Below are 27,304 nucleotides of genomic sequence, written 5' to 3' on the forward strand. Positions count from 1 at the left end.
GCTGCTGGTTGTGCGGACAAGTAATTCGACTGGGTGTTACTGAGCCACACAGACAAGCATAGCCCCAGAATCAATGCCTGGTTAGCTGATCTGGAATCCTGGGATTGGGGCGGAGCAAGTCTGGCTGACTCTGGTGTGCAATCTCAAAATATATAGAATTCCAACCGATATTTAAGATCTATTGTACGATGCAGTGTTTGCATACTCAGCCTGGTGTGAGACTATTTAAGATCTATTGTACCATGCAGTCTTTGAATAGTCAGCCTGCTGTGTGACTATTTAAGATCTATTGTGCTATGCAGTGTTTGAATATTCAGCCTAGATGGGTACGGGAGTGTCGTGGTTATGTTACTGGATTAGTAATCCAGAGGACTGGACTAATAATCCAGAGGACTGGACTAATAATCTGGAGACATGAAGCCAAATCCCGCCAAATTTAAATTCAGTTAATTAAAATTAAAAATCTGGAATAAAAAACTAGCATCAGTAATGGTGACCATGAAACTACCGGATTGTTGTAAACACCCATCTGGTTCACTAATGTCCTTTCAGGAAGGAAACCTGCCGTCCTTACCCAGTCTGGCCAACATGTGACTCCAGACCCACAGCAATGTGGTTGATTCTTAACGGCCCTCTGAAATGGCGGCTCACCACCACCTTCGCAAACCTGGTGTGAGAGTATTTAAGATCTATTGTATGTTGCAGTGTTTGAATACTCAGCCTACTATGTGACTAATGCAACGAAGGTGGAGTTCAGGTGTTTCACTACTGAAATTCACTACTGACCTGAGAGTCAGGTCAATTGACAAGAGTGGGCATGACAGATACAGGCCTGGCAAAGCAATCTCAAATTACATGATCCACCCAAAATAACAGGGTGGAACAATTTCATCGATGCTCCTGGAGTTGGGAGAGGGAATTCTATCGCTCTATGATGGCTGTCCAGTCAACCCTGCTGGACATCAGGCTCGTGTGCAGGTCAAATGCAGACGGGACTGGAATCAGCTGCGAAGCCTTCCATGGTTGAACAGCCCACCGACACTTACTGTCTAGTCTCACACGTAAAGAACGGCCCAAGTGTGCGAAGGGTACAAAGGAGCCAAGGTGGGGAGTGGGTCATCACCTGCAAGTGGAGGGATTTGGAGTTGCAGGTCGAGGGGGTGTCACAACGCATATACCAAGAAAAAATATTTCACTGCAATGAAATTCACTGCTGACCCTTAAACTGAGGGTCTGGTTAATTGACAGTGGGGAGGGAAGGAGATGGCACGTCCCACTTGCTCCCACCCCTCCCTGGTTGCCCCCTGTGCAGGGGACATCCATCCCAAGCAAGGAGCCAGCACCTTCAAGGAATGAGGAAAACAATGTGGGTGGTCTCTTACCGGAATTGGGAAGAAAGCGGCCGAGTGCTTCTCATCCTCATACTTGTTCTCCGAGGAGCTGCCCGACTCCACGGCGCCCTTGGACGTAGTGTTCTTGCCGATTCCCATCGATTCGAAGGGGGGAGGACCAAAAAATAGAAGGGCCAAGTCCCGAAGGGGGCCGGCGGATTCTCGGGCTCTCTCACACAGCCGCCGCAAAAACCAGAGATGAAAGGTCACATACTGCTCAGAGAGACACGGGCATTACGATCTGCAACTTCCGACGTGCGTGTGACCTTCTCTGCAACTGAAAACACAATAAAATGTATATTTTTAAAAATCCAGAACCAGCCCGATCATGAAATTAACCGAAATGGACACTTTGCATCTTCCAAATGGCGTTCAATGCCCCCGGAACTCGGCTCCCACTGCCCAAAATACAGGCAATAATTTCACCATTCAACTCAGAACTACAAATCCTCAACTAGTAGCCGGTGAGCGAGCAATATTCCTTGTTGATCCGTTTGCGAACAATGTCACATTAAGACAACGATGATCTGAACTGATCGTTTCTCATAGTTCAGTTTCATTAAAATAGATACAGATTGGACCAGACATGATACAATGTTGTTCGTGCAATCATTCGGATACAATGTCGTTACACAGAAACTCCCAGCGGTTGCAAAGATGAACCGATTGCACCATCTGGGATCAGTGGGGGATGAAGCTGGGACCCTCTCCACGTGCCTCCCCAGACCAGGAACACAAGTCTCCGGGAAAGCGACACAAACACTCGGGCTTTGCAAAGGGAAAGTCGGGCGAGGGCGAAAGGGAGAGGTATACTGCCTCGCTCTGTGCAATCCTCGCCGTTGTGTGTGTATTTATATATATGTGGGTGTGTATGTGTGTGTGTATATATATATATGTATATATTTTTATTTAAAAGTGCATTGCCTTTGATCTGCAATACCACGAGATGCTGTAAACAAAAGTGTCACAGGGCTCATTCTGAGCAGAAAGCCGCCATGCCGGAAAATAAATCCTCAGAATGGTGCACATATTGTGCCAGAAACTGTCGGTAAGATCTTACGGTACGTAATCCAATTTACCAACGACAATCCTTGTGGTCTGCACCAGATCTAGGAGCTGGCACAGAGGGAGCATGGTCCTAAGATCAATGAATGTAAATATAGGAAATAGGTGAGAGAAAGTGAAGGTCACAGTATTTACTGCCATTGTCCTCTCTTTCCCTCCTCCATCGTTACAGCGCACTGTCACTCCGCATTTTAACCAGTTAGGAGCACATCTTATCTCCATGAACATTTCTGAGCCGTACACCAACGGATCTGAGCTCATTTTAATCCACAATCGCCCGATGGCTGTGATTATAAACTCCACTCCAAACAGGAGCTGGTGTCAGAATCCACCTCCCTTGTAATAAAATCTCTTCAATATCGGACGGTCAGCTCTTAAATGCCCAATCTCTCCGCAAACAGATCTTACAATCCCAAAGTTTCCATCCAAAATATGTCTCTTATTTGCACCCCCCCCCCACACTCTTAAATCACTAAATTAAAAGGTGGCGGCCCATCGCGGGTGGAAACTGACACCAGCATCTGATGAAATTGACAGGATCACTTACAAAATTCATTTTTTTTAAAATACAGCCGGAATGATAAGCTTCCGATAGCTGCACGCTGTTGCCACAATAACGGGATATCAATCGCACTCATGCATGCTCTTTTTTTTGTTGAAGTTGCTTCCCAGTCTGTCGATTTATGTAAACGTTTGGTGGAGCTTGCAATGTGCATTGAAAACGGCGCCGGGCTCTGTGTGTGTGTGTGTGTGGTTATTTACCTGTCTCTCCGGCCTGTTGTTGCTCTGGCCCGCTACACCACCTGTCCCCTTTGCCTCTGGATCCTCCTGCTCTCAACCTTCCGCTCCAGCCTCTTGTGCAACTGGCTACAGTCCTGGAATTGGGGAGACTCTGCTCTGCTACAACACACTCAACGCACTGGCGCCATCCCCGCACCGGAAGGAATCACCCACTCTTCCACACGTCACTCACACAAACAGTAGCAAAAAAAAAAAATCCCACCAGTCGCAGGCAGCTCTTTTGGAAACACGCGCCCTCCTCCGGTCATTTGCTGGGAGGTTGTTATTTGCTCTTTCCTTTTTCTGAATTAACATTGGAGGGGCTTGCGCCTCGCAACTGGGGCCATCTCTCGGAAATGCCCTCCCTGCCATTGCGCTCTGCGCGGAGGGGGTTTCCTGTAACGGGCTGCTCCTGCGCGCGCTCTCTCCACTTCATCGCCCTCGTCTCCCGCCCCGACACGCCTTGGCGTAACGTCTCTCCATCTGGCGGAGGTCCCACATGGAGGGCTCTCAACCCGGGAGCTCCCACCCCCCACCTTGGGGATCTGGGGCAGACAGTGTTGCCTGGAGCCGCACCCACAAACATTTTAAGGGCTCTCAGGCTGCGTGTACTTTCGGTGTCCTGGGCTGGTCCCTTTTTCCACGTTTATATGGGGTGTGAGAGGTTGCAGCCCCTGTTTCGATATTTAAAGGGGCTGCTCCTCGAGTTCTGGCTGCACTTCAGTTCCACGCTCCATGATCTTTGGCCACCCAGTGGGGGCAAGTCGGACCATGGTGGCCATCTACAGCCCCAGGCCCAGACTAGATGCGGCCCCTGGGGGTGTTCGCTCAGGCTGCCTGCCTCTCTTCCGTGGCCCTGGAGAAGGAGCAGGCGGTGTCTGCTGGTCTGGTTGAGGCTTTTTACGACCGGTGGGCACCGCAGGGACTGGAGTGTATACCAGGCTCGGACAATAAAATCATTACTTCATTGTGTTTTTAATTGATCTGTCGGGATAACATGGCTGGTCCCAGTGTCATCTAAAAAAAAGCAACACATTCATATCTAACCTTTCCCCTCCTCCTTTTTAAGGAGATAAAACTGGCCCAGTGTCACCAATCAAAAACCAAACATAAGTGCCCCCCTCACTTTCAAAGGGACACAACTAATAAAGAATGTAACCACAAAACCAAAGGAAACTTATCAAATAAAATAGTAATGTTATTTTTTTATTTATTTGTTCATGGGATGTGGCGTCGCTGGCGAGGCCGGCATTTATTGCCCATCCCTAATTGTCCTTGAGAAGGTGGTGGTGAGCCGCCTTCTTGAACCGCTGTAGTCCATGTGGTGAAGGTTCTCCCACAGTGCTGTTAGGAAGGGAGTTCCAGGATTTTGACCCAGCGATGATGAAGGAACGGCGATATATTTCCAAGTTGGGATGGTGTGTGACTTGGAGGGGAACGTGCAGGTGGTGGTGTTCCCATGTGCCTGCTGCTCTTGTCCTTCTAGGTGGTGGAGGTTGCGGGTTTGGGAGGTACTGTCGAAGAAGCCTTGGCGAGTTGCTGCAGTGCATCCTGTGGATGGTACACACTGCAGCCACTGTGCGCCGGTGGTGAAGGGAGTGAAAGTTTAGGGTGGTGGATGGGGTGCCAATCAAGCGGGCTGCTCTGTCCTGGATGGTGTCGAGCTTCTTGAGTGTTGTTGGAGCTGCACTCATCCAGGCAAGTGGAGAGTACTCCATCACACTCCTGACCTGTGCCTTGTAGAGAGTGGAAAGGCTTTGGGGAGTCAGGAGGTGAGTCACTCGCCTCATCGAGGATAATTACTATTACCCTCTCTGCACTCCAGTCTCACCAGTCGCAGGAGGCCTCAAGCATACTGGTGGACACCGCGTACTCCTACTCAAGGGTCACCCAGGCGCAGATAAGACCATGGAAGAGAGGCAGGCAGCTCGAACGACCCCCTGGGCCGTGTCCAACCTGGACCTGTGGATGGCCACCTTGACCAGGCTTGTTATGCTGTATCTTGGACTGATACAATGAAGCAGACCTGTTCAAACTTACCTGTCATTAAGAGTGACCGTAACTCATTTTGATTTACAATATATTCGGATGTAGGTCCCTCTTTTTCTGATGCCTGATAGGAACTGCTAAGAGTGGGTTCAAGTCCTACTCCAGAGATTTGAGTACAAAATCTACGCTGACACTCCCAGTGCAGTACTGAGGGAGTGCTGCACTGTCGGAGGTGCCGTCTTTCAGATGAGATGTTCTGTCTGCCCCTCCCAGTTAAATGTAAAAGATCCCATGGCACTATTTGGAAGAAGAGCAAGGGGGTCCTGGGCAATATTTATCCCCCAACCAACATCACTAAAACAGATTATCATATTGCTCTTTGTGGGATCTTGCTGTGCGCAAATTGGCTGCTGCGTTTCCTACATTACAACAGTGAGCACACTTCAAAAAGTACTTCATGGGCTGTAAAGCACTTTGGGACATGCTGAGGTTGTGAAAGGCGCTATATAAATGCAGTCAGACTCCTTTCTTCATTCTTCTTTCTTTCTGATAGCAATCAATCTCTATCAATCAGTCGACAACAGACCCAGACATGACATGAAGAAAACCATATGTATAAAATTATGAGGGGCCGAGATATAGTGGATCGGAAGGACCTATTTCCATTAGCGGAGGGGTCAATAACCAGGGGGCATAGATTTAAAGTGATTGGTGGAAAGATTAGAAGGGAGCTGAAGAGGAATCTTTTCACCCAGAGGGTGGTGGGGGTCTGGAACTTACTGCCTGAAAGGGAGGTAGAGGCAGAAACCCTCATTGCATTTAAAAAGTACTTGGATGTGCACCTGAAGTGCCGAAATTTACAGGGTTACGGACCAAGAGCTGGAAAGTGGGATTAGGCCGGATGGCTCTTACTGTGCCGTAACATTCTGTGATTCCATGCTAACCACCAATGGTGGAAAGCTGTGGGTACCATCGGTCCTAAGTCACCTGTTCCTCCCAAGCATGCTATACTTACCACGCCATGTCTCAAATCATCTGACGAAGGAGATAATCTCCGAAAGCTTGTGATTTTAAAATAAATTTGTTGGACTATAACCTGGTGTTGTAAGATTCCTCAAATTACACTGATACTGTATCCCAAAAAAATGTTACAGTTCAGCAGGCACCGGTAGGCCCTTTGGTACTTTGCCCCAAGGCTCGTTGCGTGCTGGCAAGTGAGGGGGCCCCACGGCCGGGCTCAGTCCTCTCGGCCCAGTGCTGAGCCGGCATCCACATGTTGCAGCCTTTCCAGCAGGGGGTCACTGGACTGCGATTGGGAGCGGTCAGGGATACAGGACTGATTTTACACGCCCTCGCCCCATGACCCTGGGGTCAACTGTAGCCCCCACCGCTCCCCCAACTGAGATCAGCGTCCCAGCACAAACTGGGGAGTCAGATGACCTCAGCTACAATGGACGTTGGGATTCCCAGAGTCACCCTGTGGCCTCCTCCAGCCCTACAGCCCTCTGAGATCTCTGCGCTCCTCCAATTCTGGCCTCTTGCGCATCCCCGATTTTCATCGCTCCTCCATCGGCGGCTGTGCCTTCAGCTGCCTGGGCCCTAAGCTCTGGAATTCCCTCCCTGAGCCTCTCCGCCTCTCTCTCCTCCTTTGAGATGCTCCTTAAAACCTACCTCTTTGACCTGTCCTAACATCTCCTTATGTGGTTCAGTGTCAAATTTTGTTTGATAATCGCTCCTGCGAAGCGCCTCGGGACGTTTTACTGTGTTAAAGGCGCTATATAAATGCAGGTTGTTGTTGTTGAATCTGCAGCCTACTGGTGTGGATGGCTCAGTACCACACTGGGTAACACATCCATCCCCTGCTCCATCAGGGTAGTCCTGTCCTTTTATTATACTCTCACTCCATTTTTTCTTGGACTCACTTTCTCTTCTTTTGAACTCTGTGCTCCTTCCTTCCAAGTCATTTTTTTTTTCTTCTCCCTGTTGGATTTCAGATCATGCCTTCATTGCAGGTGTTTCCATGGCAACTCAAGATAAAATCTTTTTACATGTTAGCCATTAGTCGGTTGTAAATCACGAGTAATCAGTCTTGCTTTATGGTTATTGATCGATGGATTACGGGCGGTACGCTATTAAAGGGACCCTGTTTGGCAAAGTGTTCACTGTTTGGCACGGGGGGAGCTGCAAAATTATTTTCACCTCCTTAATGTCATGTGGATGTGATGCTCAGAAGTGTTTCGATGGGATTTACATTATCACTTTGACTATTTGTAAACAAATGGAATAAAGGTCCCCCAGGCATTTTCATCCTAAAACAGTGCCCCTTTAAGGTGTTGCACAACATAAATCACGTCGGGCAAATTTGTTCTACAGTCCTGGGAAAAGGTCGCATTAATCACCGAGATTAAAATAGATCACTGATCAGCACCTAGAGAAAGTGATTATGCTCCCACATCACGGAACATGAGCACATCTGTATCCTGCAAATGGGCTCCGCCACATGTTGCTGACCTAGATAAGTTTCCAGTCCACCAATGCCTCGATTTTAAAATTCTCATCCTCGTGTTCAAATCCCTCCGCCGCTTCGCCCCTCCGCTATCTCTGTAACCTCCTCCAGCCCGACATCTCTCCGAGAGCTCTGCGTTCCTCCAACTCTGGCCTCTTTTCCCTCCCCGATTTCCTTTGCCCCACCATTAGCGGCCGTGCCTTCAACTGTCTGGGCCCTAAGCTTTGGACATCCCCTCCTAAACCTCTCCGTCTCTCTACCCCTCTCTCCTCCTTTACGATTCTCCATAAAACCTACCTCTTTGACCAAGTATTTTGTCCGCTGTCCTTAATTTCTCCTCCTTTGGCTCAGTGTCAAATTTTCTTGTCTGATAACGGTCTTATGAAGCATTAGGACTTTTTACTACGTTAAAGGGGCTGTATAAAAGTGTTGCTCCTGGGTAGAAACGTTGGCCCAGAATTTGCTGGGAAAATAATGGCGAGTTTAATGCTGTAATTAAGTGTGTAAATAACCCAGCAATTTGTGGTGAGGAAGAGATACCCCGTGAGTTGGGAATCACCACAAGTCACTGGACGATTTTTTGCCGTTCTACCGTTAGCCTTGTGAAAAGGGGAGCTCACCGTCAATCTCCCCGTGAGTGTCAAGAAATTGCTGCGTTTAAAAAAAAATAAACTCACCGCAGAAAGTTAGGGCTGGTACTTCATGACGCACGGACACTTTTAATGAGGTGATTTATGTTCCTGCAATGCCACACAACCTCTCCGGCCCAGAAAGGGAACAATTGAAACTGTATGAGTATCATCCTACAGGTAGTAAATTGTTCCTTGAGGTTTTTAAAATTAATTTTTTTTCTTACTTTTCCTTCCTGTCTCTTTTTTTCTCTCTCTCTCTTAATCCAATCTTTCCTTCCCTCTCTTTATTTCTCTTTCTGTATCTAATTTGACTCTAATTCACCCTTCTCAACCATTCCTCTGTTTCTTTCTCTATCCTTAAGTCTCATTGGTTGAGGAGATCGACTGTTGGTCCCATCGCTCCCCAAGGTCCCAGATGCCCTGTTGCCCTCACCGCACTCTCGTTTTCATGGGTGCTGAGACTTTCCTGCACTGTTCAATTAGCCGGCAGGGGCTCGATGGGCTGAATGGCCTCCATCTGTGCTAGAACGATTCTATGATGCTCGGTGGGGCTGAGCCTGATCCTCTCCTCCCCCACAAAATCCACACGCTTGCACTTTGAATAGGAGCCACTGGATAGCGACCAGGAGCAGGGGCCGAGGCTGATCATCCCGTTCCTGAACAGGGATTGAAGCAAGGTTTCTCCTGGTCTGTCTGACTCGGCTACACACCAGGCATTTGCTATCTGAGCCAGCGGGGAGAGAGCCTTGAAACAGTCACCAATCTGAAATTCTACATTGCTCACCACAAGATAAGACAGGTGGTTGCACAGATGGCAAAGGGTATTGTTGGCACAGTGGACTGGCACGATGTGGCATTTATGTGATGAAATCGACATGCACCATGCTACCTTTAGACTCTGGTGCTTTACTCTAAGATGGACTTAAGATGGTCTTTGTTCTCCTTGAGCTGAGGTGCACTTGCACCCCATATTTACAGTGGGTTTTTGATTTCCAGGTTTGAAGTGATCTCGTCCCCTGTGCCCTGAATTGGTCTTGCTCCCTTCAGTCCTGGGCATCAAGTGATGACGTACAGAGTAATCGGAAGACTTCATTGTTATCCACCAAGCCAATCTTCTACTCCGAGGTCCAGCCCTCTTCCAACTTTAACTGGCACTGGATAGGTTTGCTCAAAACCAGCGGACAACAGACCGCCAATGTTGTGATGCTTTCTCTTCATGCTCATCGCTCCAGAGACTTCAGCACAAAATCCAGGCTGACACTTCCACTGCAGTACTGAGGGAGTGCTGCACTGTCAGAGGTGCCGTCTCTCAGATGAAATGTTAAACCGAGGCCCCCCGTCTGCCCTCTCAGGTGGATGTAAAAGATCCCATGGCATTATTTCGAAGAAGAACAGGGGAGTTCTCCCTGGTGTCCTAGCCGATATTTATCCCTCAACCAACATCACTAAAACAGATGATCTGGTCATTTATCTCATTGCTGTTTGTGGGATCTTGCTGTGTGCAAATTGGCTGCTGCGTTTCCAACAATACAACAGTGTTTTGGGACATCCTGAGGTCATGAAAGGCATGATATAAATGCAAGTTCTTTCTTCATCGCTGGTTGGTCTGTTCACGAATGTGAGCTCATGTCAACTCACATGCAATTTTGACAGATTTCCCCAAAGCATTCGACAGGGCGCCTTTTGCCATTTCGATGGACCCATTGTCTGTGTCCAAGTTGGTCCCGTGAGAGGACACGGATGGGCCTTAAATAGGAAATGGCTCTCTTAGACCAGCATCACATTTACCTGCTGAGATGAAGATTTCACCTGGGCTTGGCCCAGGAAGATCCTGCTTTGTGCGGTGGAGTGTAACATCCACTGGCAATGGTTTTAGAGCCCTAGCTGAATAAAAGCTGTGCTGGAAATGTTTTAGCGGAAGAGTAAAACCAGCCAATTGAGAGAGAAGCTGATGATGTGTTTAGTAAGTTTAGCTGTTAGATGACTGCAGGCGATTTGGGCATTGAAATGTATGATTCTCAGCCAGGTTTGAAAAACCAGCCAAACCTGCCTGTGACATGACTCCACCTGGGCTCAGAACCACACACACAATTCAGCAAGGCACAGATATTGCAAATTCACCTGGAGCCCAGGTGAGCTGCCAAAAATTTTCAATCATCAGCCCAGTCAACCTTAGGTAGGTGAACAGCTGACTGCTCCACCATCTCCGCAAAGCACCTTCGGAAGCAAGTCATCCCTATTGTTCCTTGAAAATCTGGATCTGCAATACCACTGTGCTCCGAGAGATTGAGTACTTCATATTAATATGAGTGCTACTGTTGGTGGGACAGCTGTTGATGGTAAGAAGATCGGAATGTTAGGAACATGTGATTATGGATCAGAAAAACTGCTTTAAGGTGCAACTTACTAATTTTGCATGAACCATGCTTTCTACTGTATGTAATACTGGGAGCAGTGACCAAGCATTGAGGAATTTCACAGAGTACTTTTTGCCTCTCCCAGGAGATTGTATGGCTGCGGGGGTGGGTTGGGGGTAGTGGGTGGTGTTGGCGGGAAGAAGTGTTTAGCTCGGATGGTCCAGCCATTGTGGTGTGGGACAGGCTTGATTGATCAGCTGGCCTTTTCCTGCCCGTCAATTTCGTAATACCAGCTGGGATTTCAGCTCACCCATTGTGAAACTGAAGAATCGCCTCATGCTGCAGTAATAACGGTATACAGATGTCAGGGTAGCTTTATTATTGTAGACCAGTTTCATTGAGCTTAGCATTTACAAAGCACCCTCTCTCAGTAACATCTCACTTCACATAGATAAACAACTGTTATCCAGCCAAATGCAACAGGTACCTTGCATACAACAACTACAACTTGGATTTACACAATGCCTTTAGCGTGGGAAAATGTCCCAAGCTGCTTCATCAGACAAAATTCAATGCTGAGCCACAAAAGGAGATATCAGGAGGGGTGAGTAAAAGCTGGCGGGCCGAAAGATGGACTTTAAGGAGGGCCTTAAAGGAGGAGAGAGAGGCGGAGGGGTTTAGAGGGGGACTACCAGAGCTGAGGGCCAAGGCAGCTGAAAGCCACCATGGAGGGAGCGGGGGGTTGCACAAAAGAGGCCAGAGTTGGGAGGAATCCAGAGTTCTCGGAGGGTGGTAGGGCCAGTTGGTCTTTTCCTGCCCGTTAATTTCGTATGTTGGTAATTGGCGACTTGAATTCTAATGGAGGAGGACGGTTAATATTGCTGTTTGTGTTCCCACATCTTTCGGGGCTGGTGTTGACACTAGAGATGAGAGGAAAGTGAAGGTGATTGAAAGCTTTGGCTCCAACATTCTTGCAAGGAAAGGCGTTCTTTTACTTCCAAAAATCCAAGAGAGGCCGAGAGCTTCACCATTGCACCCCACCAGGACTCTGCTCCTGACCCTCGGGTGGCCCCCTGACCCCCCCCGGGCAGCCCACCTGAACCCCCCGGGCGGCCCCATTGACCATCAGGCACGCCCCTTGACCCCCGGCAAGTTTCGGAGAGGCTACCTCACGGCTTTCAACACAGAAAGGTAGGTTGACAACCTGACCTCATTTCAGTTGCCTCCCAAACCTGTCTGTAAAATTACACTCCTAATACAGGGGGCAGGAAGCTTTCCCGATGGTATCTTAATGATTATTGGTATACCTTCTCACAGCATTGACTGAACCAGTGAGAAGGGGCTGAGTGGGGGCAGGATATTAATCCCTGACCCCAATTGAACAATAGTCAAATAACAGAATGCATTCAACGTCCATATTCAGTGTGTGACCAGTGTGAGTGGAGCTATGTTCCATTGTACAACATGACAAGAAGTCGGCTCCTGACTATAACCACACACCCCCTCCTGTTGCACCCACCTGCGGGCACCTTCTAAACGTCGTTCCAATCTATTTGCAGACGGACCTCTCGATTTTGAAGTTTGTTAAGTGGACGAGCCCGGACCCCCGGCTCTGAGTACCGCTGTCCAGCCGTCTGGCTCCGAGTGCCGCCGTCCAGCCGCCCGGTTCCGAGTACCGCGGTCCAGCCGCCCGACCCCGAGTGACGCCGTCCAACCGCCCGGCTCCGAGTACCGCCGTCCAGCCGCCCGACCCCGAGTGACGCTGTCCAGCCGCCCGGCCCCGAGTGACGCTGTCCAGCCGCCCGGCCCCGAGTGCCGCCGTCCAGCCGCCCGGCCCCGAGTGCCGCCGTCCAGCCGCCCGGCTCCAAGTACCACGGTCCACACGAGACAGCCCAACGAGCTCCCCCAGGGCCGCGCCTCTCGCACCCAACCTCGGATTATCCGAACTGTGAAGGCATTAAAACCTTTCAAAAGACATTTAAATCCAATGAGTTCACTTTCCCTCAGTTTAGGGTGCACTGAAGTGAGGCGGTGAGATGGGTGATCCACTCTGTGATGGAAAGTCTGTGGGTGGACAGGTCTGCGAGGTGGTTGCAGGGCTGGGGGGAAAAGAGCAAGGGGAGTGGGACTAATTGGATAGCTCTTTCAAAGAGCCGGCACAGGCACGATGGGCCGAATGGCCTCCTTCGGTGCTGTAAGATTCTATGATTGGCAGTTAGATCCATGCACGGCAGCACTGCTGCAATCTAACCTTGGAGATGCGGAGTTTAAAAGACGTTTTAAGTCACTCTGTGACAAGGAGGAAGAGGGGAGGAAAGTTTCACATTCAGACATGTGACAATTGCACCTGCAACACTTCAGGCTGCAATGCAGCTGCTGCGGCTCCGTCTGTTGGCTTGCTGGAGAATTGCACTGCATTTAGTGCTGAGTTACACAGATCAGGGAGGCCCCAAGTCTGTGCTGCACATGGTGTCATCAGTATTCCCGGCCAGAGTGGAGATGATGGATGGGGGAATTACCCAATCACGCACGGAGAGTGCACTGCTGCAAGTGGCTGAGGTTGATTTTACGCACATAATTTGTATTATGAAATCATAGAATGGTTACAGCAGAGAAGGAGGCCATTCAGCCCATCGAGCTTGTGCCAGCTCTCTGCAAGAGCAATCCAGTTAGTCCCACTCCCTCGCCCTTTCCCCGTAGCCCTGCAAATTTTTTCCCTTCAAGTACATATCCAATTCCCTTTTGAAAGCCATGATTGAATCTGCCTCCACCACCCCCTCAGGCAGTGCATTCCAGATCATGACAACTCCTTATGTGAAAAAGTTTTTCCTCATGTCACCTTTGGTTCTTTTGCCAATCACCTTAAATCTGTGTCCTCTGGTTCTTGACCCTTCTGTCAACAGGAACAGTTTCTCTTTATGATTTTGAACACCTCTATCAAATCTCCTCTCAACCTTCTCTGTTCTAAGGAGAACAACCCCAGCTTCTCCAGTCTATCCACGTAACTGAAGTCCCTCATCCCCGGAATCATTCTAGTAAATCTTATCTGCACCCTCTCTAAGGCTTCCTCAAGTGCAGTGCCCAGAATTGGACACAATACTCCAGTTGTGGTCGAACCAGTGTTTTATAAAGGTTCATCATAGCTTCCTTGCTTTTGTACTCTGTGCCTCTATTAATAAAGCCCAGGATCCCGTATGCTTTTTTAACCGCTTTCTCAACCTGCCCTGCCACCTTCAAAGATTTGTGCACATATACCCCCAGATCTCTCTGTTCCTGCACCCACTTTAGAATTGTACCCTTTAGTTTATATTGCCTCTCCTCGTTCTTCCGACCAAAATGTATCACTTCACACTTCTCTGTGTTAAATTTCATCTGCCACGTGTCCACCCATCCCACCAGCCTGTCTATGTCCTCTTGAAGTCTATCACTATCCTTCTCACTGTTCACTGCACTTCCAAGTTTTGTGTCATCTGCAAATTTTGAAATTGTGCCCTGTACACCCAAGTCCAAGTCATTAATATATATCAAGAAAAGCAGTGGTCCTGGTACTGACCCCTGGGGAACACCACTGTATACTTTCCTCCAGTCCGAAAAACAACCGTTCACCACTCCTCTCTGTTTCCTGTCACTTAGCCAATTTCGTATCCATGCTGCCACAGCCCCTTTTCTTCCATGGGCTTCAACTTTGCTGACAAGCCTATTACGTGGCACTTTATCAAATACCTTTTGAAAGTTCATATACACCACATCAACCGCATTGCCCTCATCAACCCTCTCCATTACCTCATCAAAATCGTATTGTGTAACTATCCTCCACTCACTGTATTTTGCTGGAGAAATAATCAATTTGTATTATGTAACTATCCTCCACTGGAGAAATCACCCTGCTTTTATCGGGAGAAGTTGCTGCAGCTTCGGTCATGAGTTCTGTTTGCTGCAGACTCTTGTTAAGTAGACACTGTAAATAGTTTGCTGTAACTCATTGGCCGACACAGTAGTGTCAATAGACCCTCCGCCAGGTCTGAAGCCCACTCTGTGATGAGTCAGCTGATCTATTGCTGATGCTACAGTTAGTCTCAGTGCTGCTGGGGAAAGGATTCCTGCTGCTGTTCGCTGTGTCCTGTTGGAAGATCCATGAATGATAAAGTGCCAGCTGTGGCTCAGTGGGTAGCTGAGTCAGAAAGTCGTGGGTTCAAGCCCCACTCCAGTGACTTGAGCACAAAACCCAGTGCAGTACCTGAGGGAGAGCTGCACTGTAGGAGGTGCCGTCTTTCGGATGAGGCGTTAAGCCGAGGCTCCTTTCCTCCTCTCAGGTGGAGGCATTATTCGAAGAAGAGCAGGGGAGTTCTCTCTGGTGTCCTGGCCAACATTTATCCCTCAACCAACATCACTTTAAAAAAAAACAGATTATCTGGTCGTTATCAGGCTGCTCTTTGTGGGATCTTGCTGTGCACAAATGGGGAGCTGCCATGTTTCCTACATTACAACTGTGACACTTCAAAGGTACTTAATCAGCTGTAAAGCACTTTGGGACGTCCTGAAGTTATCCTGAGCACACAGCCCACGATATTTCACCCCCACTGTCCCCTTTGTGACGGGCGGATGGCAGGATCGTCACCTGTCGTGGTCCTGCTCTCCTCTTGAAGGGCCCGCGAGTGAGCATCGACTGCTGATTTCACTAAAGCCCAGGCCGAACCTGTCCTGCCCGCGGAGGGTGGAGGCAATGGGCTCTCCCAGAGAGGGTCTGTTTAGTGTTATTTTCATATAAAGGGAGCATTGACTCAAGAGTTCGATTCTGCAGTTCAAAAGGGAAATGTCCTCAACCAGGGCAGGAAGCAGAGCTGGAAATGAACATACACAAACAAAGCTCCGTGGCCAAGGGATACTGGGGGCTGGGACGGCCACTGAACGGCGAGCAGTCAGCCGACCAGAGTGGAATTTGAGCAGACACATTTGTATCGTTTTTTTATTGTGGTTCCTACGCTGGCGATCGGGGCCATTATCTGCAGCGGAACATTCCCTTCTGGGGCTTTCAATCTTCCTCCTTCCCACTAGCAGGCCCACGAGATAAAAGAGTATCGGTGACTGCAGCTTATGCTGGCTTCAGAGAGGAGGTCAGGCCACTGTAGCATGACACACACAGAGCCCTGGGACTCACTGGCCACAAACTATTGACACACACCATGTGGGCCTGTGAGCAGTGATGGCTGCAGCATTGACCAAATAACAGTGGGTGCACTTCAGAGTAATTGAGTGAAGTGCTTTGAGTAATTTGAATTTTGATAAGGCACGACATTAAAAAAAACACTGGAATTTCTGCAGTGCCTTTCACAACCTCAGGACGTCCCAAAGCGCTTTGCAGCCAGTTTGAAGTCAGTGTTGTAACAAAGACAAGTCTGTCTTTTCATCCAGTCTTTCTATTTAATGGAAAGCAGCACAGCTCAGCTCTGATAAGTTTGACAGTACATAAGAAGGGGTTTTAAACAATCCTCTAATATTTAGTTAGAGGCTGTGCTGGAGCTGGGAGCCTTCCCAGTACAGGCAGAAGGTTGGCAGAGTTCGACTTTCAAAAACAGAAACCTTTGTATTCTTTTCATACCTTCCGGCAACTTGCCGTTTGGTGGTGGCGAGCCGCCTCCTTGAACCGCTGCGATTCACGTGGTGAAGGTGCCTTTAAGTAGGGGGTCCCAGGATTTTTGACCCGGCGATGATGAAGGAACGGGCGATATATGTCCAAGGGGAACTTTGGAGATGATGGTGTTCCCCACCACATTGCTGCTCTTGCCCTTTCCCCCAGTGGCGGAGGTCACAGCGGGAGGGAGGTCACCCAACTTGGGAAATTGAGCAATGTTTCCTGAACTCTGGAACTTCCAATATTCCTTGATTGAGATTGGACGGTATCCAGATGGAACTTTATTCACCTCCCCTAATGAGCAGGGGTATGAAGCAGATCTGACCCCTTCTGGTAGCTCAGTGTGTGAATGCACAGCCCGATTGCGTTCCTACACCCCCGACACACACACACACCAGTTTCAATCAGTGGGCTGTGCCTTTTGGGTGGTCTGGGCCACTGGGGCAGCAGTGGGGTGCTGCAGTTGGCGTCAGTACTCCTAGCCAGGGAGGGAAAGGTTTGCATTCCTCATCACCGCCCCGTGCCCCCTGAGTGAGAAATGTACCCAGACAGACATTGGGTGAAGGCAGGCTCAGGCGTAGCCACCCACAGTTGAATAGCCAGCCCACACTCACTGTCAGGACTCACGTATGGGTAAGACGCAGAAGGACCGTCAAGCAGCTGTGGCGCTGGACCCCGGCCGTGAATTCAGCTCCTTCCGGAGAGGAGAGAAAATCTGAAAAGACTATGACTCGATGTTGTGTAAACACTTTCAACTGGGCGACTTGCTGCAGTTGTGGACGGATTTTGTACAAGACTCGTTTCCCCTTTTGATGACAAAGCAGACATGAAAAGCAGATTAAAACAAGCGCAGAGAACAAACCAACACAACCCAGTGTCAAAAGCCCATCCCTGAAGCAAGTTCTTGACACTGTACTGTACTGATACATTCTCCACACAGTTACACATTCCAGGATAAGGAGGTACTGGAGTTATCATCTGCTGCCATCATGTGGACAGAAAATGTATTGCTATAAAATTCAATTGAGTGGCAGGGGTGGAAGATGTTTTTACATTATTTTAATCTGAATTGGAGAAAATCCAGGCTTTCCAATTGAAACTTGTCTCCAATGATACCAACCTTTGCCAGTGAGCTCTTTACATTGAAATATAATCAAGTGCTGCAATTTCCTCCAGTTAATCGGGAAGATCACAACCATACACTTCGGTCCCCACCACAAACTCCATACCCTCACCATTGATTCCACCCTCCCCCCGTCTCCAGCCACTGCCTCAGGTTGAACCAGACTGCTCGCAGCCTTGACATTCTATGCAAACCAAGCTGAGCTTCCTATCCTCATCCTCTCCCTCCCAACGCGCTCCTGGCCGGCCTCCGAATCCTCCACACACCGCAGACTTCAGCTGCTCGCATTCTGTCCCGCATCAAGTCCCGTCCACCCATGTCCCTGTTGACCTACATTGCCTCCCAGTCCCCCAACAGCTCCAATTTAATGTTCTCATCCATGGGTGCAAGTGCCTTCATTGTCTCACCCTCACCCCGACCTCGCAACCCTTGCCCCTGGAACTCCGTTCTTCTGCTGTCTTGTGCATCCCTCGCTCCTTTTGCCCACCATTGGCAGCCTTGCCTTCAGCCACCTAGGCTCTATTCTCTGGAATTCCCTCTCTACACCTGCCCTTGAAGAACCTCCTTATAACCCATCTCCTTGACCAAGCTTTCGGTCATTCTTCCCAATAGCTCCTTCTTTAGCTCGGCCTTCATTTTGTCTGATTACACGTCCGTGAAGCGCCTTGGGACATTTTACATATTAAAAGTACGATATAAATACAAGGTCTTTTTAAAACTCATTCTCGGGATGTGGATTTATTGCCCATCCCTAATTGCCCGAGAAGGTGGTGGTGAGCCGCCTTCTTGAACCGCTGCAGTCTGTGTGGTGTAGGTACTCCCACAGTGCCATTATTAGGGAACTCTAGGATTTCGACCCAGCGATAATGAAAAAACGGCCGATATATGTCCAAGTCGGGATGGTGTGTGACCTGGAGAACTTGGAGGTGGTGGTGTTCCCATGTGCTTGCTGCCCTTGTCCTTCCAGGTAGTGGAGACTGCGAGTTTGGTAGGTGTTACTGAGTGAGCCTTGGTGAGTTGCTGCAGTGCATCCTGTAGATCGAGCACTGCAGCCACGGTGCACTGGTGGTGGACGGTTAAGCCAGTGAATGGAGCAGTGAGTGGACTGCTTTGTGTGGGATAGTATTGAGTTTGTTCAGTGTTGTTGGAGCTGCACTCATCCAGGCAAGTAGAGAGTATTCCATCACACTCCTGACTTGTGCCTTGCAGGTGATGGAAAGGCTTTGGGGAGTCAGGTGAGCCACTCGTCACAGAATACCCAGCCTTTGACCTGCTCTCGTAGCCACAGCATTTATGCGGCTGGTCCAGTGAAGTTTCTGGTCAACGGTAACACCTAGGATGTTGATGGTGGGTCACTTGGCGATGGTAATGTCAAGGGGAGATGGTTAGGCACTGTCTTCTGGGAGCTGGCCATTGCCTGGCACGAATATTACAGCACTTACAGGCTCAAGCCCGAACGTTGTCCAGGTCTTGTTGCACCTGGGCAGGGGCTGCTTCATTATCTGAGGGGTTGCGAATAGAACTGAACACTTCAATCATCAGCAAACATCCCCACTTTCAAACTTATGATGGAGGGAAGGTCATTGATGAAGCTGCTGAAGATAGTCGGGCCTAAGACACTGCCCTAAGGAATTCATGCAACGATGTTCTGGGCCTGAGATGTTTGACATCCAATCTTGCAACCATCTTCCTTATTGATGTAAACTAAAGCCAAATCTGTTTATTTGCAGGTCCTTAAATAAACCAGGTTTGAAAAGCTTGTGTTAGCCTGCCAATGGGATCTGGAATTATGGCCTCCCACCTGAATGTTTGTAAACATTTTACAAACTTTTACATTAAAAAGCACACTAACCAGTGCCAATATTAACCTGGGCAGCAACAAAACTGTATGATGCAGAGTAAACGCTGGCCTTTCACTCCTGTACAGGATGAAAGGGCCCCCTAATGTACAGAGTTCACAGGTCACCAATGAAGTGAGCTTGCTCCTGTCTGGTCATCTTCCAATTTTGTTTTTTCTGAAGGCACTGATTCCATCTCTGGAGACCAGGTGGAGGCTCCAATCTCCCTCTGCTCCCATTATTCATACAAGAGCCTTTGACACTATCAGGTCATTTTGGAATACTGAACCACCATCAATTAAAAACTGAATCCCACAGCTGCACGGTGGAAGACATATCCCACATTTTAAAAATAGCAGACGCAAATCATGCGTCTTTCTGACAATATTATCACTTAAAACCCCAGACCTGAGAGGCCCAGGACCACCATCTGAAAACATGCTCCTGAACATTTACTTGAGGAAGGAGGAAGTCTCCGAAAGCTTGTGAATTTAAAATAAAATTGCTGGACTATAACTTGGTGTTGTAAAATTGTGTACAATTGTCAACCCCAGTCCATCACCGGCATCTCCACATCATGGAAACATGAACAAAGAGGTTCAGTTTTATAGGTAAACTTGATCAGGGGGTTGTGAAACGTGTTTTTCTTTTGTTAGAAACCTTATTTTATGCCTCTGATGAGAAAATGGCTAGTTTTTGAAAAGTTGATGGGTTTTTCCACTTCCTGGTTAAGATTTGACTGGTGTTGTTAATAAAATGGTAATCATCCTGCAGTCAACACGAATGATTTTGTGCTCTTTCGCTAGCATGAAATTTAAGCAAATCAAATGAAAGACAAAATGCATATTACATTGTGGTTTTATCTTTTCAATGTGCTGAGGGATTGAAAATGCAAGACATGCAATCCAGCTTTAAGAGGACAGGACCATTGCATTACAAAACACAATGCAATGGCTCTCATATCTGGTTTCAAATTTTAGAAATGCTACATATTGTGCCCTTTCACATCAAGTTTGTCTGTGTGCAATGGCTGTGCCATTTGGTACTTTTAAGTAGATCAAATCGCAATGTCAATTGAAGAGGGCATCAAGAGAAAGTGGTTTCAGGGTTGGAGATATTAACAGACGTGTTAGATTCACATAGAAGTGAACAAGGTCAGCCATGATTGAGGTAGTCGCAGACTGAGTGTGGAAGGAGTCGGGCTGAAGACTGTGGGCCTGTTCTGCATCCAAGCCCGTGGTTCTTATTCAGTGCTTAATAGGTGTGGCACTGCCAATATATTCATATATAACGTACAAGTTTAGATCCAACTCCACGAACCCATAGTTGGGCTTGTCCAGTTTCTGGGACAAACATTGGGGCACGGCTCGAGGCAAATCACGCACATCCCATCATCGGGCAGGGCAATGGCTTTTCAGCGTAACGGATACTCACTTGACCTCAGCCCATCGAGACCAGAACCCAACACCAACCCCTCAAGATCCCATAACACCCCTTCACAGGCCCCAGACTTTCCATTTGCCCCATTCCGTTCAATGTGAGAAGCTAACAGGCCACCAGTAACACTGAAACATTTTATTTTCCACTTTTCCAGTGAACTGTCTGTATAACAAAAAAAAATGTTGGATAACATATTTACATAAAATATCTACAAAAACTTCAGGAGGACTGGAACACAAGCATCCGTAAAAGAGGAACATTGTAACCAAGGCAAAGCCAGGGAACACCTTTCAGACAATGTTCGGGAGTAACTCCACTGATCGCACCTCAACCACGTCTATCCGATGGTCGTAGTCTTCATCAGCCAAGCTCCAATCTTAAGAAGTCTCTTCATCTTCAATCTTGGGAGCTAAGTAATACTTGATATGTCCCATGTCAGCAATCTTGTACTCCACCACTATGAAGTGAAAAATCAATCATTAAGTGCAGGTATCTCAGGACCACAGACCAATACAGTTACTCAAGCCTCCCCGCCAACAACAGATGCTGGCAGCTCTCTGGTGGCTCGCCCAAGCAGTAATTTTCCATGTGCGAGGCTACACAATATGCCAACACTTTCTTCCACTGCAGGAGAATGCATTGGTCAAGCCCAATTCTGTCGGGAACCAACGCCCAACTTCCTGTAAGGATCACTGGGCCATGAGTCAACCGTGGCTCAGTGGTAGCACTCACCTCCAAGTCAGAAGGTCGTGGGTTCAAGTCCCACTCCAGAGACTGGAGCACAAAATTTCAGGCATTGAAACAAAAGATTCTGAGAGGTTGTTTCCCCTGGCTGGAGAGTCTAGAACTGGGGGGCACAGTCACAAGATAAGGGGTCCGCCATTTAAGATTGAGATGAGGAGAAATTTCTTTACTCAGAGGGTTGTCAATCTTTGGAATTCTCTACCCCAGAGGGCTGTGGATGCTGAGTCATTGAATATGTTCAAGGCTGAGATAGATAGATTTTTGGGCTCCAGGGGAATCAAGGGATATGGGGTTCAAACAGGAAAGTGGAGTTGTGGTTCTAGATCAGCCATGATCTTATTGAATGGCAGAGCAGGCTCGAGGGGCTGTATGGCCAACTCCTGCTCCTATTTCTTATGTTCTTAAGGCACTCCAGTGCAGCACTGAGGGAGTGCTGCACTGTCAGAGGTGCCGTCTTTCGGATGAGACGTTAAACAGAGACCCCATCTGCCGTCAGGTGGACATGAAAGATCCCACAGCACTATTCTGAAGAGCAGGCGAGTTCTCTGATGTCCTGGCCAACATTTATCCCTTGACCAACATCACTGAAAACAGATTATTTGGTTATTATCACATTGTTGTTTGTGGGGCCTTGCATGTGCGCAAATTGGCTGTGAAGCACTTTGGAACGCCCTGAGACCGTGAAAGGCTATATAAACGCAAGCTCTTCCTTCTTTCCACCACCCTTGATTTAGCCCCTCAGTAACTGTATGGTCAGCACCACTCAGTGTACTTAGCAGAGGGGTCAGGGAACTTGCTTTGCTCCAACTGTTTGTGTGAAAGGGCACATCTCATCTGCTGAGTTTAGACCCGGAGAGGGCTAAGTCAGGAAGAGAGATCAAGAACACATCATCACTGGACGGGTTCCTGTGTACCACCATATTTGGGGCAAGCACACCCATCAGCAACCAGCTCGCCACTTCAACCAGGATAAAGCTCCTCGCTGAGGCGAACGGAAAATAAACTCTCGAGAAGCCACTGCATTGCTGTGGCCAAAAGGGAGTCAGATTTCAGATTAAAAAGGCCAAATCAGACCAGTACTTTGCTTCAAGATCAAAATACTGAGTGCAGAGAAGGGTCAGAGTTTGAGCCACTGGAACACATACCTAGAGGAATGTCTGCAGACATGCTGAGTGTGACTGTTGGGGAGAGGGGGGTTGCCTTCGTGAAGAAGTTCAGGTACCTCAGGGCAAAAGTCAGCTGCACGGGCTCGTTCATCTCAATGCTCACCTGTGAAGAGAAGAAAGTTTTATTTTTCCACCCCCTGCTTTGCTATACAAAAAAAAACCCCTCAAAACCTGTCACATGCAGCAGTCAGACCTGGCTAATAGCAGCAACATACCCACACAGAGGGCAATTTAACTTTGGCTGCAGGCAGGGCACTCCAGCAAGCACGAGGAATAACGCCAAAGTTGCTGAAATCTATCCCGAACCGTGGAAGCAAAGGCAGTAACAGAGGCCAGGAATAGGCCCTCGGCTTGTTTTGTTGCAGACACAAATGGGATCGACCCCCCCCCCACCGAAGTTAAATACAATTGGCCGCCTACACTCAAGGCCCCGAGCCTGCCCTAAATTAGACTCTCTCAAGACACGAGGATTTATAGTGCAGCAACTGACTGGTGGTGGTGGTGGGCACACTCTGCGTGGGCCATTAATGCACTTTAGAACGAGCTCAGTTCTATCAATGTGACCTGGGATTACTTCCACCACGGTGAGTACTGAATCAAACAGTACCCGGTTCTTAACATGTCGAAGATTAAGCTCATTGCATTCACAGAACCAGCCTTTCCGGAAAAAAAACGTTGCCCCATTTCTAAAATAAATAGGAGTAAGTCTGATTCAGGGAGGAATAAGTTTGAATCGGGGGGGGGTGATATTTTAAATCTATATGCTGGCATCGGAATTATTTATCAGGTGAACCAACTTGGCGGCCCGTTCAGACTGGAGATACAATGCGATACCCGTTTTGCTCCCTACGACACAGCAAGAAATCGAAGGTACTCACGGCTTCTTCCTCTTTGTCTACGTTGCTGGTCTGGGACAGCTTAACGTTGCCAGTTCCCAATTCCCCACTAGCAGAGAACTTCACCCCATCCTTGGCACAGGAGATCACAACAGCGTCGCCAATCTGGCTCAAGTCTCTGCAGATCCGGGCAAATTCTCCAGATGGCATCTTTACCACACAACTGTACTCTTGCTCCTGAATGGGTCCAGGACAGAGTGGTCAATCAGACTGCGTTAAACAAGAATAAACCCAGCCACACCGTATTTAATATATTATCAACCTTACCGCTCACCAAAACCATCGCTGGACATGTTAAAAGCCACTTACTGGAATTCCAAGCTGTTCAACGTCCAAGTCCATTAGCTTCATCTCATAGTCGGAGACTTTCTCCTGATCTGCATTAAGATACAGTCAGTTGAACACACCGAAGTTTACTGCCCAAAACTTCTTAATTTCAGAGTTATTCCATTTACAAAAGCAAGGTAGTTATGCTAAACCTTCATAAATCACTGGTTAGGCCTCAGCTGGAGTATTGTGTCCAGTTCTGGGCACCACCTTTCAGGAAGGATATCAAGGCCTTGGATGGTGCAGAGGAGATTTACTAGAATGGTACCAGGGATGAGGGACTTCAGCTATGTGAAGAGACTGGAGAAGCTGGGACTGTTCTCCTCACAACAGAGAAGGTTAAGGGGAGATTTGATAGAGGTGTTCAAAATTACAAAGGGTTTCAATACAAGTACAGAGGGAGAAACTGTTTCCACTGGCAGGAAGGTCGATAACCAAAAGACACAGATTTTAGATAATTGGCAAAAGAATGGGGGCTGAGGGCGATGAGACTATTTTTTTTTAAAAAAGGGAGTGTGTTGTTATGATCTGGAATGCACTGCCTGAAAGGGTGGTGGAATCAGAGTCAATGGTAACTTTCAAAAGGGAATTGGATAAATAGTTGAAAAGGAAAAATCTGCAGGGCTACAGGGAAAGAGTGGGGGAGTGAGACTAATTGGATAGCTCTTTCAAAGAGCCAGCACAGGCATGAGGGGCCAAATGGCCTCCCTCTGCTATTCTATGACCATGCACATGATCAAGCAAAGGACTCGTTTAAATCTATTCGGTAGCCAATACCACAAATTTTGCATCAATGCAAACCAGTTTTGGCCCATCACAGTGTGCAATGTGGTGTAGCTCCAGCACTTAACCCTAACAGCTAAACTTAATACACTTGGCTTTCATACCTGCTGCAGTACAGCTATGACTGGCACAGTTCTGCTTTAATGTGCAGACTCATCTCAAGGAAAGGAACCTCCAAGATCTCTGCACTCCTTCAATTCCTGCCTCTTGCAACCATTGACACTCGTGCCTTCAGCTGCCTCAGCCCTAAGTTCTGGAATTCCCACCCTAAACTTCACCTTGCTCTCCTCCTTTGACTAAGCTTTTGGTCACCTGTCCTAATAGCTCATGCAGCTTGTTGTCAAATTTTGTTTGGTAACATTTCTGTGAATCGCCTTTGGACATTTTACTACGGTGAAGGCGCTATATAAATGCAAGTTGCTGTACAATGCCACATTATTGCAAGTGGCTGATACTTACTCTGCGACTCAAACACCAGCGCCAATGTGTCTGCGTTGTCCTCTGCTCTCAGTGTGATGATGTCCTCATTGCCAGCACATTTGAGAATTTTGGACATGCTAGAAATGGGAACCAGAATATGAGGTCTATCTAAAATAATAAAAATCACACCTAATGTGCCTAACCCAATATCCTTTAAAGTTAACAGCGAACCTACTAAGTCCTGTGTTTTGGACAATTTCTGATTATCAGTTAGAAAACTAAATTTCCCAATTAATATGTTGCAGCTAGAGATTTGATTTTCATTCTGTATTGGGGTTACCATTGCAAGCCAATGTTATATTGGATTTCATTTCCACATTCACCTGAGGAAGGAGGAAGCCTCCGAAAGCTTGTGGATTTTAAAATAAAATTGTTGGACTATAACTTGGTGTTGTAAAATTGTTTACAATTGTCAACCCCAGTCCATCACCGGCATCTCCACATCAATGTTATATTGGGATGGGGGAAGAAACAAATCAACCGGGGGCTACCATTCGTACATCAGCAGTACACACAGCATAATCCACCGGACTGCTGACACTCTGCCATTATGAGACACTTCATTTCGTCCCAGGTGGTGTTAAACTTGCAATACACTGCATAAATCGAACGTAAGGGTTCAAACGCATGCCTTACTCATATATAACTCGTAACTTTTATTGACCATGCAAAATAGATGCTCGTAGATGGGTGCAGTACTGGCTTAGGGTCTGTCCATCAACACCCACAGCTTCAGGAGCGGAGGCGTTATATAAAATGTGAAAAGCAGAGCGATAAATCAAACGGGGCAGTTTCACTTTTCCATATCGCAAATTTAAGTTAAACTCAAGTACTACAGAATTAAGTGGATGAGAATCCCACTCTCCCTGGATCTGTCGCCTGACCCATCATTCAATCCATCAGTGCAATGAGTCTGGGCACATTTCCCGCCAACCCGGCCTTTGTCCTTTCGCGCGCAAATGACGTCACAGCAGGGCCGGTGGCGCCTTTTTGCAACAAAACGGAGGGAAAAGGGTTCGGTGAACCGCGGGAGGAACCCCAGTAACCCTTCCCCGGTTCAAATATTAAAGAAAAGAGGTCAAGCTGGTCAATGCAAGCACACACCAATGCGTGCGTCACCTTGGGTTTCAATGTTAAATCCCCGCATCTATTTTACATGCGCAACCATGAGTTGTACATCAGTAAGGCATGTATTTAAACCTTTAGGTTGCACTTATGCAGAGTATTGCAAGTTTAAAAAACCCTCGGACGAAATTAAGGACCTGCATAATTTCGAGCTCAATGCACATATTGAAAAATAATAAAAGTTTTGCCATGATTTTGCTTTCAAAGTTTAGATCCGCCTTTTCCGAGCATTAAATCAATATTTTACACTGTTCGATGCGAGTTTTTTTTAAACAAAATGCACGAACCTGCTGAGGTTTACCCCCATCGCTAGGTTTCTGTCGCAGCGGTAGGTGTCGAAGCCGTCACTCCGGAGGGTGAGCTGCACCAGGGAGACATGCGAGCTGTCCATGGACTGCAGGCTGATGCCGGTCGAGCTGATGTCCCAACAGGCCTCGGTGATCAGATCCTTCAGCGCTTCCAGCACCTTCTTCAGGATGCTGCCCTGCACCAGGCGAGCCTCAAACATCTTTGCGAAGAATATCGGGCAATTCTACACCACACACAAGAAAAAATAACAAACCGCTTCGTTGCACCGAATTGCTGCAGCCCGCCACTCGCAATCAGTCTCACCACCAAATGAACAGGCCTGGACCGCGCTCACTTCCTGATATAACATTATGCAAACGAGCCTTGCCATATATGGTAACGGCGCGAAATTGTGTTTCTTAATTTTTAAATAAAATTCATAAAAAATTAGCCTTTGCATCCTTTGTTAAACGCCCGTGTTTGAATTGCAAGCTGTTCTTGACCACCGATAGCAATATATTCTGATATTGATAGTCTTTGAAATTGACATATGCAAATTAATCTGTCATACGGCGCGGTGAATAGTTTTTAAGATTTTCGATATTATTTTCCAATTTATTACATTCCTTTCTGCTTGATTTAACCTCTCTTATTCCACAAAAAGCCATTGAACAAATCGCAATTTACAAAGTTTTCCATTATTACCAAAGATTTTTTTCTAAAAAAAAAATCGATTGTGTTC

The 27,304-nt window shown here is 47.7% G+C and overlaps 2 protein-coding genes across 2 annotated transcripts in view; both read right to left on the reverse strand.

Annotated features, from left to right (window-relative positions):
• Positions 1-3,384, reverse strand: part of slc23a2 (solute carrier family 23 member 2) — a 76,844-nt gene extending 73,460 nt beyond the window's left edge. Inside the window, exons 1-2 of the mRNA XM_068001040.1 lie at positions 3,219-3,384; positions 1,383-1,668 (exon numbers count right to left, since the gene is read on the reverse strand). Coding sequence (XP_067857141.1) covers positions 1,383-1,490 — 108 coding nt within the window. The 5' untranslated portion in view covers positions 1,491-1,668; positions 3,219-3,384. The remainder of the gene's footprint in view (positions 1-1,382; positions 1,669-3,218) is intronic.
• Positions 3,385-20,873: 17,489 nt separating this feature from the next.
• pcna (proliferating cell nuclear antigen) lies at positions 20,874-26,910 on the reverse strand. The gene is made up of 6 exons (XM_068001041.1): positions 26,562-26,910; positions 25,129-25,226; positions 23,869-23,936; positions 23,542-23,736; positions 22,643-22,766; positions 20,874-21,210 (listed from the first exon to the last, which is right to left on the reverse strand). The coding sequence occupies exons 1-6, from the start codon at positions 26,780-26,782 to the stop codon at positions 21,131-21,133; spliced, it is 786 nt and encodes a 261-aa protein (XP_067857142.1). The 5' UTR covers positions 26,783-26,910; the 3' UTR covers positions 20,874-21,130.
• Positions 26,911-27,304: the final 394 nt, after the last annotated feature.

The sequence above is a fragment of the Heptranchias perlo genome, chromosome 20, assembly GCF_035084215.1.
Source record: "Heptranchias perlo isolate sHepPer1 chromosome 20, sHepPer1.hap1, whole genome shotgun sequence".
Taxonomy (NCBI): Eukaryota; Metazoa; Chordata; class Chondrichthyes; order Hexanchiformes; family Hexanchidae; genus Heptranchias; species Heptranchias perlo.